General features: G+C 37.0%; 1 protein-coding gene across 1 annotated transcript; it reads right to left on the bottom strand.

Annotated features, from left to right (window-relative positions):
- Positions 1 to 10,036: 10,036 nt before the first annotated feature.
- LOC131775980 (forkhead box protein D1-like) lies at positions 10,037 to 17,499 on the bottom strand. The gene is made up of 2 exons (XM_059092111.2): positions 17,379 to 17,499; positions 10,037 to 11,176 (listed from the first exon to the last, which is right to left on the bottom strand). The coding sequence occupies exon 2, from the start codon at positions 11,039 to 11,041 to the stop codon at positions 10,157 to 10,159; it is 885 nt and encodes a 294-aa protein (XP_058948094.2). The 5' UTR covers positions 11,042 to 11,176; positions 17,379 to 17,499; the 3' UTR covers positions 10,037 to 10,156.
- Positions 17,500 to 20,465: the final 2,966 nt, after the last annotated feature.

Raw genomic sequence — 20,465 nt, 5'->3', positions numbered from 1 at the left:
TCTAAGTCTCACTAGAAAATGTCTTTCGGGTCAAATTTTGTCTTATTGCTAAATGAAATCTTCTATCGCAAATAGGGAAACGTATGCGTGCTGGTTACAGAAATTATGCACGATTGAGTATTGATCGATGCTATAAGAGGAGGGTGCAGCAATTAAAAATAGACTGAAAGTGGCAGGTGAACATGACAAAAATACATCTTAAGGGCCCTATGAAGCTTTGGGGCAATATCTTCCATCTGGAGTTGTGATCGTGTCCATTGGAGCAATACTAACAACAGGACACTGCTACAAGAGAGCAGACGAGGGCTAAAATGGCTGGTGAATTTGAGAGATACTTTTTAGAGAAGAATGACAGTCTTAAAACCATCGTTGAGCTAAACTGTGTCCTCAATGTTCCCCTGATGTTCGTAACCATGTCTGGCAACACTTTTGTGCTCGTAGCTGTAATGAAAACACCTTCACTCCGTTCGCCAAGCACAATTATGCTATGCAGTTTGGCTGTGTCTGACCTTCTCGTTAGCTTGGCAGTTCAACCACTCTACGTTGCTTCATATCTATTGAGAAATTATTCTGTTTTCGAGGCAACGAGGACATTGGGTTTTATTGCAAGTGGTGTCTCTCTATTCACCATGACAACAATAGGGGTGGATCGGCTCTTAGCTCTTCATCTTCACTTGCGATACCCACTACTAATGACTCAAAGACGTGCCATTTATCTATTGGCAGCTTTATGGATCATTGCCGTCTTGTTATCATGTTCAGCTTTTCTCAACAAAATTGTCTACGAATATACTATCACCGTTTCTATTTTTATCTCTCTTTTCACTTGCGCCGTTTCTTACGTCAAAATTTTTTGCATCGTTCGACGACATCACATACAGATAAAAATTCAAGAAAAAGCGGTAGAAAGTTTGAATTCTGGAAAGAATCAAGAAATCCAACGCTCGAAGAAAGGTGCTGAGAACGCTTTTATTTATTTCATTGCAATGATTTTATGTTACACACCTTTGTTTATTAGCATGTCAATATCAGTTGAACTTTGGAAAATTGAGTGGATCTTAGCAGATACCTTAGTTTTTATCAACTCATCCATCAATCCATTTCTCTACTGTTGGCGCCTTCGAGACCTTCGAGCGGCAATTTTAAAAACTAAAAGGAAGTGCTTTTGTCAAACGATAGAACAAAATTAAGCAAAGGGATTAGCGAATTAATGGTTAGGCGTCAATTCGCAACAATGAAGTCAGCAAGTTTTTTTGTATTCGTAAGACGTAGATTAAGGGGTCTTTTCAACGATAAGTGACACCTTGAAAGCGCACAAATCCGCTCCCTAAACACAGTGAAAACAACTAATTGCACTGTACTACGCTGTAAATAAATGACTTGAAGTCACGATAAGTTTTTTGGGCAGTTAATAAAGAAGTTTATTGACTTTCGCAAGGTCAAACCCTTATAAGCGACAACCTGTACACATTTGACGCAAAATTTCCATTAAATCCGACAAATTACGTTCAGCAACATTTTGAGTAAACCCATATTGCTCCGGTAACACTTCTGAGAGGCAGCCGCAACCTTTGAACTGTTTACGTATTTTTATTAAACCTTTAACACCCACTGATCTAGATAACTTGGGTGTATGTTGTGATCGATGTGGCAGTTTTCATGCAAAAGTTATTTTTCGTTTCTAGACATATTCTCTCAGTTTGATTCAGCCAGCTTCAGACCAACAGATAAAAAACCAAAGCTTTTGAGGCATTCATGTTTTTAGGCCAAACACTGACCGAGGGCGTTTGTGATCAATTTATTGAAATTGAATGGTTCTTTTCACTTTTAGCAATCGCGCCTCAACACACAGATAGCATAAATCATGCTATCAAAATCTTTTCAGATTTTAAGTCTAAGAGTTTCACGACTCATCATATTTCGTTGGCGTTCCATTAAATCATTTGCAATCCAGCCACAAAAAAGACAGTGAAAGCAGTATAACCAAGACAGGATAATATATACTTATTGAATGAGTTTGGTCGTACCGGAAGGGAAAATATTTGGCTCGAGGTCATGACATATGGACTGAACGCAGCATTTCATCTTATGACCATTAAGTGTTGAAAATTTCTCAAATTTTGTTTTAACCTTAACAGGACTCGATAGACGGGCGCAGACGAGAAAGCCACAAAAAATATGCTACGATAAACAAATTTAAAAAAAAAACACATTTTACCGAGTATTTTTCGAGTTAGTGCAAGAAACTCACAAGTAATCGAAAAACGCATCTTTTTTTTATTATTTTCGTTTTTCCTTGAATTGAACACGAGAAGAGAAATTCCATATCTATAAACAGCCATGTATTATTTTGTTTAATTTATAAAGACAATAGCCCTTTACTGACATGAAAAGAAAATAGATTTTATTGATGAATGAAGAAAACAAGGTCCACAATACTCGAAAAAAGATCGTCACTACCGGCAAGCGATACTAATTTTTAAGTATTTTAGTGGCCATAATCCGAGAAAATTTCGTTAAAAGACCATGGATTGAAAATGGTGAAGGCTTGGTGACTCATTCATCAACCTGACAGAGTGGCCCAAAAGGCGAGTGATCATTTTACGTGATAAAGCTTTATTCTCTCCTTTTATTACTCTTTTCAAAAGAAAATCGCTACCAAAAATTGCGGCTGAAATATTTATCTCCTACGGCAAGTTATTATTACTATAATTATTATTATTATTATTATTAATATCATTACGTCTAAAAACGCAATAGCTAATGGAGATGACCATAAGATGACTCTGAAGGTCGCGCACCGTATCTGAGTACCAAATTGATAAGCATTTCCGGCATGCCATCTTCCTGTTTTCAAAGGAAGGTAAGTCCGGTTTTGCTAATGTGCACAAAAATGTAACTGTCCTTGGAAGATCTGGAACCCGCAAATATTCGATTTGAATGATCATTGAAGTGCTCAAGCAAGACATATCTTGAAATAGCAAGTTAGAAGTACCTACAGTTTGGGTTGTCGAAATTGCAAAAATCTTGACTTTTACTTGACATAAATTGAACGAAGTAATGCGTTCGTCTATAATGATGCTCCGTTCACCCTTTAACTCCCATGAGTGACCGAGACAGAATATCTCCTCACAATATCAACACAGAATCAAGCAGACAAGTTAGGAGAATAAGGATGAAAACTCAATTAGTGGACTATAAGTCGATCCAATACCAAATTGAAATCATAAGTATTTTAAGGCAGAAAGTAAGGCGAATTACCAATGAGATGTTGGGAGTGAGAGGGCTAACCGAAACTATATCCCATAACCCTTATCATATATCAATATTCTTAACTAGTACAACAAGTTCTTAAAAATAAAAATAGTAAAAAATGGAATCGTTAGTGAAATCGGAGGCATTTTCACTTTAAGTAATTGAGATTTTGATTGCGATAGAGAAGAATACATTCTAAATATCAAATTATTAACGCGAGTAATTTCACCAAGCAAGAATCGCATGGAACTACCGGCAAGTTTTTGTTCCTCTCATAAAACGAATATGCATTTTTTTCTTTTCATTTAGTGTTTACGACAGGAAACAAATTTTCCCCTCGATATCTAATACAGACTTTGGCACTGGGTTAACAATAAAAGAAACAAATTGACGGTTGTATACGTTATGTATGGAAATTATGCAAAGAAAAGACGAAAAAAAAAAGAAAAGAAAAAAAAAAAGGAAAACGCCAGCATTTCATTCCAGGTTTGTGAAACAGACGCTTCCATTTAGAACAATAGGAAAGGAAGACCTTACTAAGAAATGGGCAGAGCGGCGAATGGTTGGTGAGTTATATTTTACCTTTTTTTCATTTTAGCGAAACATTTGGTACTCTTTTCCGCTTATTAATTTATGCAAATAAAAGTATGCCAATACTCAATTGGACATATGTTGCATTATACATTCGCATAAGAGGTTATCTTTTAACCGAATTTAACTCGTTTTAAATCATCTCCGCCAAGATGGCAATTGCAAGTAACTTTGGAACTAACCAGTCCCGCAACCAGGAGAATAGTTCCGGATTAGGGACCGTTGAAATCGCAAACTGTGTCCTTAACGCTCCTCTGATGCTCGTATCCATCATTGGCAACGTTTTGGTTCTTTCCACCATATTGAGGACTCCATCGTTCCGTTCGCCATCCATGATTTTCCTCGGTAATTTGGCCGTTTCAGACCTTTTTGTTGCCCTTTTCGCTCAACCGATTTACATTTTGGCTTACATGTACACAACAGGAAACAATCATCTTGGCCGAGCATCTCATGTCATGGGGTTTTCTGTTTGTGGAACCTCTCTTTCGACAATAACAGCTTTAGCCGTTGACCGAGTGTTGTCTCTTCATTATCATATGCGATATCCAGATTTTGTGACTACGCGTCGAGCCTTGTGCACTTCAGCCACTCTTTGGTCCATTCACGTGCTGATCTCCTTGTTATCAACTCGGTCAAAGAAAATGTATTACTTCGCTGCAACCGTTTCCATTTCAATATGCCTTTCAGTTTGCAGCGTTTGTTTCATCAAAATTTACAGAATTGTTCATAAGCATCAGTTGCAGATCAACATTCAGCAACAGGCGGTAGAAAGATTGAATGAAGCCTTAGAAAATAATCATAGGGTGACGAGATCCGCGAAAGGTGCCAAAAACATTTTTATCTACTACATTGTGATGATTACGTGCTACACCCCTTTGTTTTCTGCATATTTAACATCAGGTATTCCACAAATAAAATATAGATTTCGATGGACCTTTCCAGTAACCGTAGCATTTTTTAACTCTTCAATCAATCCAGTCTTGTATTGCTGGCGACACCGCGAGCTCCGAAAGGCAGTCTTGAAAACTGCAAGGCTAATTTGTTTCAAGGGACAGATTGAAACTAACTAGCACCACAATATGCTTAAGGACGCATAAAGCCTCACGTTAAAGAAAACTTTAGCAAGAGCTAGTTTCACTAGAGGAGAGCTTCCCTTTGTTTAAAATGGATAAAGCGGCATAAGTTCTGTTATGAAACGCCTGTTTGTGTATAATGTTGAAGGTAGAAGTTTGTTATCATCAAGAAAAAAGGGAAGAAATGGTAAAATAAAACATATTTATAAAAGAGCTCTACCTAATATTGTTAAATTCTTAAGTTTGAAACCCAAATGACGTACTTTTCTACTACAGATCGAGTTGCTGTATTAACGTGATGAAATTTCATAATATTATACATAGACTTCGAAACTACAACTTAAATTTATTGCACTTTTTTTTTTTACACTCTCTGCATGGGTTTGCATTGAGTTTCTTGAAATTACAAAGCAATATAGACTCACTAAGGTAGATCAAATCCCTAAATTAATTATTCAACGAGTTATTAGGTAAGTTAATAAGGGACATCGCTTTGTTGCAGAACAATTCATTTCCTTTTAAATTTCAAACAAACAAAATGCACTATGCGGGCTCCTTAGCAAATCAATTAAATTTCCTTTGACATTAGCCTATGAGTTTGAAAGAACAGCTGCCTAAGATCAAAACAGCGTCTTTATCTGTCCGCTTAATTTCAGAATTACAGAGACACATTTCAAGTTTGAACTTTTAATGGTTCATTTAATTCTAACTTCTTTGCCGCTAATGGTGATCACCAAGTGATAAAAAAAAAAACCTATGTTAACAGCTTTTACTATTTACTCGCCTAGAAAGTTACTTTTAGAACTTAAGAATACTAAGTGAAATCTTTCGGTTAAATTACAGCTTAGGATAATAGAAATTTTTTTTTTTTTTTTTTTTTTTTATGCTGGTCGCAATAATTATTTGTCTGGTGGTTTTCTTTGCATACTGATAAAAGTATATAGCCTGTGTGCAGCCATACCCTCCCGCCAGCCCGCAAGGTGAAACGAAAGCAAGGGAACGTCTACGCAAACCTTGCACTAATCGTGATGTCACTCTAATTCATGCAAAATAAACTAAATATGTTTTTTTGCAAAGCGGCACGTGTTAGCGTGAAGGTTATCGAGATAAATGAATCTGTAAATGATGGCCCATTTTTTTGGGTGATTTTCAATTCAGCGTCCGAGTTCAAATATATAAATTGCTTTAGGATATAGAGAAAGATTAAGAGCGATTTTTGGTATAGAGTAAGAAGAGGACGATGCTCGATTACCACCGCGCTTACGAAGCTAGATTTCAACGTCCACGTGGTTTCTGATTGTTAACAGTGCCACTGTCGTCGATTAAAGTTGGATCATTTGCCGTAGAATCTCAAGGTATTTAGATATTTCTTAAAGAGATAGTTACGCTGCAAGCGTGAAGAAAGAGCGACTCTTTTCTCAGTAAAAAGAATCGCTGCAAGAAACAAGCAGCTTAAATTCAATAGCTTTGTAGCGTGGTTCGCAAAGAGACCAAAAGTTGAAGGCGGACAATCCTCTTGGCCCAAGTACATTAAGATAGTGCACCTGGTCTTCTGGGAGAGCTTTAACGAGCGGCACAATAAATATAGTGACCGGCTTCTTCTAGAGAAGAAAGGCGATCGATCACTGGCGTTGCTTGATATATCATATATTTTCCATAGCCATTTTGTAACGAAATGGAGACATTGTTACCTTCGAAAAATATATCTGTGGCTTTCTACTGTTCTTCTTGAAATGTCTCTACTCCAGAAGTCGCAAAATTTGTCTCACAACCCCGTCGTAAAGTGCTGTTGTCTGAAGAGTTGACCGTGAAAGCATTTTGTTCACCACCCTGTTAGTTAGTATGAATGTAAATAACCAACTCTAGCCAATCAGAATTGACGAAAGAATCGGCAAAAGAGGTTAACCAATAGAAGGTCATTATACATTTTCTTGCCAAAGAGTGACGTCACGGAACACGATTAGTGTCAGGTTTGCGTAGACCTTCCATCGCCTCCGCTTCACCTTGGGGGAAGGGGGGGGGGGAAAGGGTACGGCTACACGTAGGTTAGTAAGTGCAGGGAAAAAGCAGGCATATATGGTTGTACACTTTAAGGTCCTCCAGTGACGAGGGTGATTGGACCAACTTTTGTCAGTCATCTCAACAGTGAAATGTAAGTTATCTCCACTACTCAAGACAGAGATGGGCAATCATAATGAAGAACGGCCTTTGTTAAACCTTACACGTGCATAATTCAACGGGTATAGCCGTAAATCGGATACAAGATGAAACGATGACAAACTTATCGGCAACCACCTATTCGGGAAATAACGCGGGAGAGACATTTCGTCCAGGGACTACTGTCATCGTGAATAATGTCCTTACCTTTCCAATGATGCCATTGTCCAACATTGGAAATTTGTTGGTGCTAAGTGCCGTAAAGAAAAACACTTGACTTCGCTCTCCTTTCATATTGCGCATGAACTGTCAAATAACTTATGAACTTATAACTTATCTTTTGGCACGCGGAGTTTCCCTCCTTGGGATGACTGCCATAAGCGTGGATCAATTTTTAGTTCTACATTACATCACGTGCGGTATAACTAAATAATGTCTGCAAATCGAGCCACGCAAGTATCCCTCGGTCTTTAGTTTATTGGCTCTCCCGTGGCAATATCAATTTATTGGGAAGGTGTTCGTTACTTATACCTGGTTGTTTCTATTTTGGCTTGCCTCACCATGTTTTCCCTTTGCTACGTAAGAATTTACCTAGCTCTTCCTCGCAATCAATTATAGATTCATGATCAAGAACGAACCGTGCAGGAAATTTAACATGGAAGTTATCTATTACTTCTCTGAAAAGTACCAAAAACACTCTTACATACTTCGTTGTTATCCTCGTGAGCTAGTATGTCTTTACCTGTTTGCATGAAGATATTGAGTATGGCTCCTTCCCTCTAGACAAAGCCATGGAACATAACTGATGCTTTAGCCTTCATAAACTCGAGCATTAATTGGTTCTTATACTCTTGGCGCCTTCACAAGCTCCAGAGGGCAGTTTTCAGAACAAAAAGACATATTTTATGCCAAAAACCTGACGAGAGCTTACTATTTAGGGCTATAAATGTCAGTAACTATGCTAGTAATTATACCATATGACAAGAGTTCAGCTCATACAGCTTGATTCAGCTATTTTCCATTCTTTTTACCTCTTTCATTTCTTCAGTAGAGTCCCTCGAAAGTCAAACCAGTTTCATATTATGATAATAGAAATAATAATCATGAAAAGCTGTTGCAAAGAAGAGATAAGGGAAAAAAATCGACATTTGTTGCTGAAAGTTAATTAAACGGAATATTAGAGTAGTACGAACTATAACTGTATTTATTTATTATTTATTTATTTTTTTATTATATAGCAAGGGTGCCAATTTTTAAACCAAAACAATTATAACAGAATGTGTTTCGGACCAACACGAATTTATAACAAAATTTGAAAGTACCTGCGCAAATATACTAAGAAAATTGATCGGCTCAGGCGAAGTGAATTTTTCACTTCGCCTTCGGCCAACAATTGTTAAATATTTACACAAAAAACTCTTAGACCTTCAAACCTTCAAGGCGTGATTACGGTGCTGTTGTATGCCTGAAATTTCCAAAGTGATTCAGATGTAAAAGGACTTGAAACATCAGGAGGCCACAGATCAAGTACTTAGAGTCTCTTTCCCTAACCTACGTGTAGTCTTCTTTCCCTCCCCCCCCCCCACCACCCCAACAAAATGGAGAGAAACCCCCCACAGCACTCAAAACCTTTTCTAATCCATTCAAAGTTTTCTGTTTTCTTTCCAAGCTTCGTGTGGCATTATTAAGACAATAAAGGAAATTATAGTATTTAGCGGAAGGTTAATGTATTGCATTAGCGACGTGCAAATCTTGTTGAATTTCGTTTGTTGCAGACACTTCGTTTTCAAAAATAGTTCCATATAGTGATCCCTTAAGGTTAAACGTCAGTTTCGTCTACGTTTGAAAGAGCATCAAAAAGCGGTTTTCTTTTGCAAAAAAGAAAATTCTGCTTCATCGGAGCACACATGCCTAACTAATTATACAATTGGGTGGGATAAGTCTAAAATTATCACCACTACTCGGCGTTACCACCAGCGCCTTTGTTTGAAAGCTTGGCATATTAACTCCGCCCACGGTCCTTTAAATCGTGATGATGGCGGCTTCCTGAAAAAGGCAGCTAATTAGTGATCATATAAAAGGATCTCTCGTTGCAGCGTTTAGATCACCCCTGACGAAGGCACTAGACAGGAGTGTCGAAACGTTGGGTCTATGAATTGTAACTTCTTCGGTTACATTTGTTAAATCTGTAAACCAGAGTAGCATCAAACCATGTTCGATTGTCCACCTGGTTGCCATGTGAACTTTAATATATTATAATTCATATTGTTCAATAGGGATTTCTGTTTACGTTTAGAGACAACGTTGAAATTCATTTTCACGGACATGAAATGTTGCAATCAAAGAGCCGACACAAAAACCGACTCTGATTGGTCATTGGTCTAATCTTGAGTGCAAGGAGATTTGACATGGCTTAACCTCTCAACTCTCAGATCAAATTTATAATTCTCCTTACTGTCAATCATACAATTCTTACAAAGTTAGTTCAGAGAATTTAGTATTGGGTCGACTAATTATCCCCAAATTGATATTTTTCTTTATTCTCATCACTCATCTGGTTTATATTGTATTGATATTGTAAGGAGAAATTCTGTCTTGGTCTTTCATGGGGGTTAAAGTTTTAACTACTTTGCTACATTATCGATACAGAGTTAAGCGACAGAGTTCTTAACATTGCGCAAAAGAAGTCCAGCTCCTGCAATGTCAGATACAGGATTTCTAACTACGAGAACACGGAGATCGATTTAGTTACAGTCCGGTGACATCTGGTAATAAAACCTATTTCATTATTTGATGTAATGTGATTAAAATGATCCCAAACAGTATTTTGAACTTGGAAGAGTGATATAAACGGTCCAGTTTTACACAAGTGGAAATTCTTTAAAGTTGCTATCGATGTCAAAAAACGAAAAAAAAACCTAAATCAAAACAAAAATACAAGTACTTAAAATGAGTGCTAAGCAATTAACAAAGAAAAATTTGTTCCATGCATTAAAAAACGTTTCAACTGTAGAATTTGTTTGCAGTCAGCTGCCTTGAGCTGTTTAATTTTTAAATAGGAATTTTTAAATCTAGTGTCGTCAGTGTGTGGAACACACAGGTTTATCCGCGCGTATGTTCTTATCTGTTTGCTGCAGCGATGCGTTTCTCGGCGAAAACAGATAGTAGTAGGGATATGGTTTATATTCGCTGAGCCATTCCGTAGAGGGGCGAAGGGTTGAACTCACGCATGACTTCTGCACGGTATTTGAAGAGCCGGGGTAAAACTTCCCCTGAGGAAAAGAGTGACGTTCCCCAACATATGGATAATCAGCGAATCTTGTTGCACCTGCTCCAAACGTACAAGGCATGGGACCTGGCTGCATTCTGTCCCAATGCAAACGTGGGCCACATCCTCTTTGGTCCTCAAGCGGGCAAAGCTCTCTCGAAGGGCGTTTACGAAAATCTCCCTTACTAAACCTGGCCATATATGCGGGATGGATGTGCCAGAAGCAGCTTTTGCCGTTGGCAGCAACGTCTCCTTTAACGAAGCATTCGTGCAAGGAAAGATTATGTCGAACTGTGTTTTTCCAACCAGCTCTGGAAACGGTGAACTCTGGATACATTTTCTCTATAACTTGATAAATCTGAGCGAGAGTCAGTCTTTTCTCGGGTGAGCGCAGAATAGCACTGGCGATTAGTGCCACATAAGTCATCGAAAATCGCTTAGATTTTGGCCGACCCGGAGCCACACCAGGGTGAAATCGCAGATCAAATTCTTCGTATCTCTTTCTATCTTGGTCTTCTGCCTTTTGCTGAATGCTTGCACACGGTACACAGCCAGGAGGAGCTGTTAAAAACGGGTTAACGAACGAACGGTCTCTCAATAACTCTGTTTCCAATGTCATCGGTCGGTTTTGCATCCAAGGAAAAGTGAACTCCTCTTTCAACCCAGGAAGGCTCTTGTAACAAAATGTGGGCTGCATTACAAGAGGGCGCTTTGATTCTGAAAATTTCTCAAGTCAATTCCACCTCGACACCACTTCAAATACAACAATGACTGAGAGAGGCACTTCGTCGGAATTTATTGGCCATGCCACTTCAATTCACAACGGGGGAAGCTGGAACAGAACCAAACAAAGAGAGGCGTTTAGCCGACCTTGCCGCCACTTCAATGGGTTACCGGTAACTTATTGTTCGCCCACTCCTGAATGGGTGACATCCCTTTTATTGAAAAAAGGCGCGTGACAATTTGGTCGAAGTACGAATTGAATTGTTTACCTTTAAAACAGCTTTTTAGGTCCGCACCATCTCAAAATGCACTGTATTATGTTATACAAATTGCTATTTTTTTTCCTCTTTTTACAAGGTAAGAATGCATACCTTTTCATTTTTTGTTTTATTGAATACATCGTAAACAAAATACTACAGGAAAATATTCAGCGATAGTAAGGTTGAGAAAATTTGAACAAGCGATTCCGTTTACTAAAATGTTTTAAAAGTAGCCATCTGCTATTCGTGCTTCCGTGATTTCTCATCTCTCTATTATATTTTAATTGTAAGCTGTTTCTAAAAAGCATTGAATTCAAGTTTTCTGTGAAGTGACAAGAACACCCATCCCATGCAAATCCACAAGCACTTTAACAGGAGAAGGCGTGGTGGTTCATCAATTATTCAGACTGCGGATACCACCAGTACGTTCGCAATAAATGAAGCAGAACACTTACATCTCCTAAAATTAACATCCTTGCTCAGCTATAAGTAAAGCGTCCATGTTATTCCACATCTTTTTTGAAAATCTTACTAATGGAACCTTCATTAATGATGGATTTGTTACACTGGAGCATTTGAAATTGGGCAAATCTTGTTATCTGTTTAAGTACGATTCAATAAACGTGAGAAGCAAACTGGAGAGACACGAAAATCTAACTTGAAAAAAAGGTTTTTCTTGTTACACCTTAGCCACGAGGCTTCTCAAATATCGTGGTGAACGGATATCAAATAATTCTAAACAACACATATGAAGTCCTGGGAGTCATAGTCTTACCTACTTATCTCTAATCTAAATGGATCACCGACTGTCACACGGCAAACAGAGCATTTCAACAAAGGCGGGTGTAAACATGCAAACAAATCCAAGCAAAGCGTATTCAAATTGACTATTAGCCATTTGAAAACAGTTACGTTTACCAAAACAACTTAAACTTCGATTTTAAAAACTGAATAGGAGGCGGAAGAAGAGCTGTTTTAATCTGATATAGAATTTAAAAATAACGAAAGACGACTTTAGACTAATCCAAATTGGATTAAAAACTAGTAGAACTGCTATTTATTCCATGCACACTTTGCTGGCCCTCAACCGTGCTCTGCGCAATCTTCAAGTTGATACAAATTTCTTTGGAGGTGATAGATTAGAATTTTCATGCAAGTGCTCGGTTTACCATTGAAGATATCGACAAACTCTTGAATTAAATTAGTATTCTAACGGCATCTCGACCTTTTTTCAACCAGCACGTGGCGAGACAAAACAAAGAGTTTACGGTATGTCGCCGCTATTCAAAAGAATATTTATAGGTTTTTAGAAAATCTACATCCTCTCCAACAAACAGCCAAAGAGAACGGCTAATAGAACTTGCGGCGAAACAACAGGAATCTCCACAAGCAGTAAACTGACTACTGACTTTCACATAAGCGACATCACGTAACCGGTAATTTTGTTTTGACGACGTCTTAAAACTAGTTATTTATACCCAATTATCCGCTTTTGTCAATTTGAAGAGCCAGACTTCTACTTAGTGAGTGATCGCGAGGAGGCTTGAAATTTTAAGGTAAGTGAAGTTGGGCAAAAGCTTTGGTTTCTCTGTACAACTGGTCAATAACATGGCCATATTCTCGCGAAAAAAGCAGTGAAGATTTATTGTATTAATAATTGATATTCTTCGACGGCCTTTCTTTCATAACCAAGACCATCTGCCGAACGAATTTCACAGTATTTCGATCGAATAATTGACAAATTTATCGCAATGTGACCATCTAACTGAGAGGACGAGGTTCTGCCAACGAGAGGATTTTTTACGTATTGCTGTACGTTCATTGTGAAAATAGAAAAACAAAATAAAACATTAAATAAACAAAACAAATAGGTTAATAAGATTGCGATCCGAAAAAAATACAAGGTATGACTAAACAAAATACTCCCTCAAGTAATGACATGTTGTCATTAGTTGAAATATAAGAGACCCTTAAAATTGTATTTGTATTGAGGCGACTGATGGTAATCGACGTTTTTGAATTTTTGCACCAGTTTGTCCGCTAGGGCCAAATGGCGTTGCGTTCATACACGTAAAGGTGCATACTCAAACAGACCAGAAATGAGGGGTTGAAGTTTAAAAATATGGAGCTTTCTTCTTGAATAAGCACGATCTTCATATCCACTTTCTATCCATGTAATTGACAATCCAACTCTTCAGTTATCGAATCTATCTACCCCAATCCCAGGCAAAAATGAAACATTAAATGCATAGTCATAAATACACAAAACAAACTATATTTCCTAAGCTTAACAAAATAGGTGAAGGCCAAATTTTAAATGAATATTAAGTCATCACGGTGTCAAAAAATTGGTCACAGTTCCGTTATCTATTGTGCTTCACTTTGTATATTTCGTTAAAGGAAAGAGGATCATATCATAAAAAATGCATAAAGTGTGAAGATGGGACAAATTTAGAACGCCTTTGTGTAATCATAAGTCATTTTTGCTTTGGCTTTCCCGTTCGTAACCTCAATAGATAACCTGTTATGCGATGTCTTGGCAGCGAATATCGTCAAGGAGGTTTCCAAGCAGGTTTCAAGGTTAAAATCACCTGTATCGCTTCATTATGAAGGGGGTTTTGTTATCACAGGCACACTTTAGAAATTAGTTGAGAGCTAAATATAAGAAAGTATTAGGAATTTACTGTTTGTCACAAAACACTCTGACAACTACCTTCTCTAATACATTTTCAGCCAATTATGACAAATCCGATTTTAATTTGGCTAAAATAATTAGATGGTTCAAAATAATCGACCACCTAAATTGTTAATCAAATGGGATTTCTCTTAATTAAATTGTTTTTTTGAAGGGTTTGGTAAATTTATGAGAAAAATCTGATCAGAGCGAAGGGAGTATTTTGGACTGAAATAGAAGAGAAAAGATTTCCATAACAGTGTTTGAGCAAAACGTTATAAATCACTCATGGCGCTGTTCGTTTTCAGCTAAAAGGCAGTCTTTTCAAGTTTTTATTCAGCGGAAAATGAGTTTGAGGGAATTAAAAATGTCATCTTTAGGGGTTTATAATTATCACGCAACACTTGTACAACGCATCAGCAGGACATTCAGCAAGCTTAGAAGTGAAACGTCAATACGAAATTGTTTTTACGACCTGCCACATATTTATGTCAAGTTCAACGTCATGATTTCATCAGCTCTGCTTTGCGTGCGTCATTTTTGTGAATTCGTCCCACGCACTAACGACAGAAAGTCTAGTAAGGAAACGCAATGATCGTTTCCCACCGCTGGTAGAGAGCATAGTTTAACAAAAGCATTGTTTACACATTGTGTAAAGCGAAATCAATTTGTAATTGTGCGCAGTTTGTGCGTCATGACCTCCACTAAGTCGGGGTACCTCCCTTACAAGTTCATCACCACATTTAACAGGTGTAAACAGCAAAATCCTTTTAAAAGACATTCAATCTCGTTAGTTAAATCTTGTAATATGGTCAACAAAAATAGCTTAATCTTTGCGCCGAGACGCTGTAAGCTTAAGAATCGAGCTTCAACTGAAATTCAACGTCACAGATTTCCTGTCGCAGAGGTTCTGTCAATTTCTTCATTACTAAGCTCATCTTTTCATATTTTTTTGGAGATTTCGATTTTTTCCCTAATTTCTTAAGCTTGTCTGTCTTGTCTGATGATTGCACCACTCAAAAGCGCTCATAACCCAAGAAATGATTTCAAAGTCATGTCAAATACTTCAGCTTTTCCAAAACCTGTGAAATACAAACGTATGCCAACAACGAAGATAATAACTTTGCACTATTTTGGATGTACAGAATTCTGAGCCATTCTTTATACGTTCTAGCCAGGAATATATCCTATTGAAAGAAACTATGTACCTAAGATTCAAATTGTGCTCAGCACAGCAAGAGCTTAAAACACCACCGTTGGAAAGATAACTGCATTTGGAAAAACGAGAATATGATGCTTCGGACCGATACTCGAGGTAATTCCTACCGAAAGCGATATTAAAGATTTTTTTCCTTCCTTTTTTCCCTCTTGTGTTTGTTTGATCGGTGGAAGTTCCTCTGCCATCACTTTTCAAGTACATGCCATGAAGAAATTAATTATGACTGGATCGTCACTTAACGGTTTTCCAATGCAACTTAGAGCTACTTAAAAGACTCATCGTAAGTACACTAGTAAAGCTAGTGGAGTTCTGACGCATTGCCCTGTTACTCTTTGTCTTTATTGTCTAAGGAACGAAGAAGAATTAATCTATTTCCGAGTCTTTCGCACGCTGGAAAATTTTCTTTCTCTAAATCTAACTATTATCTTGCCTTTGCTTTTTCTAGATGTCATAGTGCTTTCCTGCGTAAAAATCTGTCACTTTTTTTTTTAACTTTTTTTTTTATTTATCTTTTTAGCCTTCCTCTGTGAGGATGCTTTCTCTAGATCTCGTAATGCTTTCCTCTGTAAGAATCTGTTATCTTTACCTTGAACAGCAGGTAGCCTTTTTAGCTTTCGGATGTTGAAACTCTTTGATGTAAGCGCCCTGCCAAATATTTACTAATAGAGTTGCAGGAAAAAACGGGAACGCATACCTGATATGCTTGTATTCCATAAAAGCAACAGCCTTGAATGTTCCTGAACTTTAAAGCTTCTTGTCTCGATAAGATACTTAGTCAAATACATCTTTAAGTTTACATATTGAAGAAAACTTTTCCATAAAATGCTAGTACGATCAGGGAGAAAGATCCTTTGCTTAATTAACATATAGAGCAAACATGTGCATTCAAAACTATGAAAGGTTTCGAGCAAATGCCATAAACTTTAAAAAACTCTCCATGTGTACATGCACTCGACTCAACCCCTTTGAATCCGAATGAAAACTCCTTAAAAGTTGAATATCGGCTAGGAACCGAAAAAAAGCCCTAGCGGATGGTTTTTAAACTGATCATCGCACAAAAAAAATAATAAAAACAACAACAACAAAAAAAAAACCACAAAAAAAAAATTGTTGACTTTATAAGCGACGAGCACAAAATCCGACAGAAAATAAAATCAGGGGACAGAATACTCACACTTTAAGCATCGAACCGAAACAAAACGAACCATCTAAAAGTACCATGAATCTGCCGTGGCCAAAAATATATTAAACGCTCTGCGATGAGTCACAATCGCCCCACCGAAAATCCTGGTCTCTACCCTAATTTAGAGATCTGGTGTCTGTCGTAATCTGACATCGTCGATAGTGAAAAAAGGCAAAGGAAAAGCGATCATAAAAACCGCCTAAACATGTTTTTTTTTTGTTTTGTTTTTTTGTTTCGTTTTGTTTTTTCCATGCAATAATTATAATCCCAACGATTATAACAGAAATATTTGGGTTTAATAACTACAGTACCCTGCACAAAGAAAAGCTAATGCTGCATCCAATCATATAACGAGTTAAGTTTCCTAATCATATAGTATCCGTAGGTTCCTATTTTGGATATCAAAAAAACAAGCCATATCTCTAACTAGTCTTAGTTGGGAGTTAGAAATAATTTCTCGAAGATTCAGTGAATGTTACCTACGATGAAACCGATCAGTGACATGGAGATTACTAATTTATGCATTTCTAGGGAAACATATCAACCCATCTTATATGTGATCAGTGTTCGACATCACAAACTCATTACTCCGACTCAGCTTGTTTCTTTAAAACTGCAGTAACTCTAATTTGATTAAACAACATGTATTAAGCTTAAACGATAACGTTTCGACTTAAGGCCTTTTGGGAGTAAATAAACCTGATATTACATTGATTCTCTATGTGATAACGTTCCGATACAAAACAATTTACTCAGCTTAAGTTAAATTTTTTAACTCATCTCTTTCATATATTGAGTATTTGTAAGAAATGAAAATTTTCTATTTTATTCAATCCATAAAACAACATAAAGCCTATATATTCAGAAATTTTAAGTATATTTTAACCGAGCACCGCATTTCATCACCAAAGTAACCACGATAACGTGTCGATTTAAAAGACAATTTACATAGCCTAAGTTGGTTTCTTCGCTTACCTTTCGTTTGTTTTTGGAAAAGAGATTAAAATTTCTTCTCAGTCAAATCAGTGAAAAACTTAAAGTATATATCCTTCCATTTTTAGGAGTATATGCACCTGTTATTTCCCCATCATCCTCGTTATGTGTTAGCGTTTCGATATCAAAAACAATTCACTTACCTTTAGTTAGTTTGTTTTTTTATAACGTTTAAAACTGACATAATCTCCTGTTTAAATTTCGTATTTTCCTACTTTAACGTATCTAAAAACAACTCACCAGTATTTGTGTGCACCATCCGAGCAGATTAAGTTACCCTCGATTGAAAACTTAAATTAGATCTGGAGCAGGTTTCACAACAACACCCGCAGGTAAAAATTTTGCTTCAGCAAAATTATGCTCACACGGTATAGGCTTAAAGGCAGTGATCTATCAAACGAATCTTTTCTCTTGTTTAATTCGTTAACCGTTTGCTAAGTCGGTAAGTTATAACACGTTCCCGCAATGATCTAGTTAACATAAAACTTTTACGAATAGCGCATAACTGGACAAGAGTGACACTATGTCAAATAAAAAAAAAAAAAAAAAAAAAAAAAAACATACCTCTAACTTTCTGCTTGGAATCAAGCGTCAATAACAGAAGGAAATTTATACCCTCAAGAAAAAAAAAAAACAAAAAGATTCGTGAGTGCATGTCAAATAAAACTCCTTCATCCTTTAAGCCTTCCTCGTGTATAGTGGAATCATGAGAGGGGAAATTATCTTTTTCGAACACTATTGCACCAAGAAGAAATAAGAAAAAAATTTCATGCACCGTTGGTTCTCTTTCAAATCAAATGTTTGCAAAGTGACATCGACGTTGTAAACCTTGGTTGATAAGTATGCATCTCTAAATTTGTTGTTTTTTTTTTCAGTTTTGTTCTTTTTTCTTTACATGAATTCCAGCTTTACTGACTAGTTGTATGCTAGTAAACGGGGTCATATTTCTCGTTCCTTTTTCAATTTTAGCAATTTTTTTTGGTTGTTTTTTGACAGGTTTCCCCATTACAGGGCCTTTTTCCATCGTTGCTGGTCTTCTACGATTGTATCTTTACGACTGCCGGAGAAAGGTTCACCATAATTCGGATTGGTTCACATTACCAGCATTGTAGAACGTTTTCATTGGAGTGTGTTAACATCCGCTAAACATTTTCATTGTCACTCATTTCTTCACGAAAAAAAAAAGAGTTTGAAGAAAGCCGTAGCTACGTTAACCAAAATCTCGCTAACAAGATCGTTTCCAAAACGGGCCTACATCAAGATTACTTTTTGTGCAATAAAGGGTAGAATTTATTTTTATCATGCCTGTTAAAGCAACCCTAGATGGGAAATAAAAATACTGAGGATTTCCATAACTTTTACGGTAATCTTCTAGTGTGTTATAGTATAAAGCTAATTGATCTAATACATAATTATCTGCCTGTTTAATTAACTTGACGGGGTTATTTCAAGCTTGTTTCTCTTAACGCAGTAGGATTTACTCTAATTACACCAAAAATTTCAAAAGTAAGCAGATATTTATCAGCCTAGTCCAATGGCCTCGAGGGGGGTGGGGGGTGGGGGTTTGCAAGCATGTGAGTCTTACCACAGTGAAGTTGGCTGCTAAATACATCCAAAAGTTGAAAAGAGGTCAACATTGAATAGATATTTATAAATTTGTTTATGATGATTCAAAGAAAATGCAAAACCAAATAAGTCATGTTTTTCACATGCTAGATAGAAATTGAGCATATATCAACTATCCTTGTGTTCCCTGTGTCAAAGGTCACTAGATTAACTCTTTACATCCTTCATCAACATACATATTCTCCACACTGCTCTCTCAATCAAGGGCTTCTCACGATCTTGATCATTTCCTTTATTCTCATGACCTCAATGTTTGATTCAGGGATGATACTGTAATTAGATGCTAGTCACTCTTACGAGTCAAAAGGCTCAGGTAAGTCTTGTATTGCCGTTGTTTCAATGTGATAAAAGGAAAGCATCGATGACAGGAAAGAAATTTCCTTGTTGCAAGAAGCAAAAAGCATGGAAGATATATGATATGTGTATTCATTTAAAAGATTGACAAGGAGACACTCACTCTTCAATCGCTTTCTATTTTCTGTCTAGTACAGTCGCAGTACTTTCACATCATTCGGTATTCATTCAGTAATATAGCTTATGTTGGTACAAGTACTTGCTGCTAAAGTACTCAATACACCACAACTGAGATGAAGGATCGCTTGCTCTCCAAATGTATTCAATTTCAATAAGCCAGTGAAATAATTTATAGTGGTTTGTTCAATTAATTTCACCCATCGTTTCAAGGTAAAGAGCTCAATATGTTTTCCATCTGTATTTCACTGAACTGATAGCCGTATGTGAAAAATTCTACTACTAACTGCACCTGTTAATTATAAAACCATTTTCTTGTTTCAATGTAGAACCAATTTTGTTAGCAAAAAAGATTTGTTTTTCTTGTTGTTGTGGAATTTCCATTATCAGAGCACAGTACGGATATATATTCATTCGGATATAATATGCGTAGCGTATTGACATTTCTGGCCTGCACTGCCATTTTTCATTTAACCAACATGAAAGGTAGCTTGTGTTTGTATCAACACGTTTGTTCAGTACAGTAGTCTAAATATTTATACTTTGGATATTTAAAAATAGGGGCACGATAGCTGGCTTACCTTTGTCTTAAAAACGTGTTATGAATCCTTCAGATACTATTTAAACTGGCAAATTCGAATTCGTGTTTCAAAGAGGTATCGTTCGTCTAGTGTGATAATGTTCCGCAGGTCAGAAAAAAAACCGCTGAAAATTGCCGTGGCCGAGCTCCTCTATGTATTCTGAACGGGTGCATAATTCCTAGAGGGGCATCTTTGCTCCAAGTTATCACACATCTTCGTTTTTGAGAGTTTCTCATAGCAGTTTCTGAATTCCCGCCATGTTAAAAGCTGAGTAACCTAGCAGATGTCCAAACAGCGAAGGACTGGTGCACTGATAGAAGATAAAGAAACCGAGGCAGGGGCGTTGGAGGAAATTATTTTATCCTCGAATTAATTTTATTTATTTTAGCTC

Source organism: Pocillopora verrucosa, chromosome 13, assembly GCF_036669915.1.
Source record: "Pocillopora verrucosa isolate sample1 chromosome 13, ASM3666991v2, whole genome shotgun sequence".
Classification (NCBI taxonomy): Eukaryota; Metazoa; Cnidaria; class Anthozoa; order Scleractinia; family Pocilloporidae; genus Pocillopora; species Pocillopora verrucosa.
Note: the sequence above shows the minus strand (reverse complement) of the source record. Positions and strands in the feature narration are given on the sequence as shown.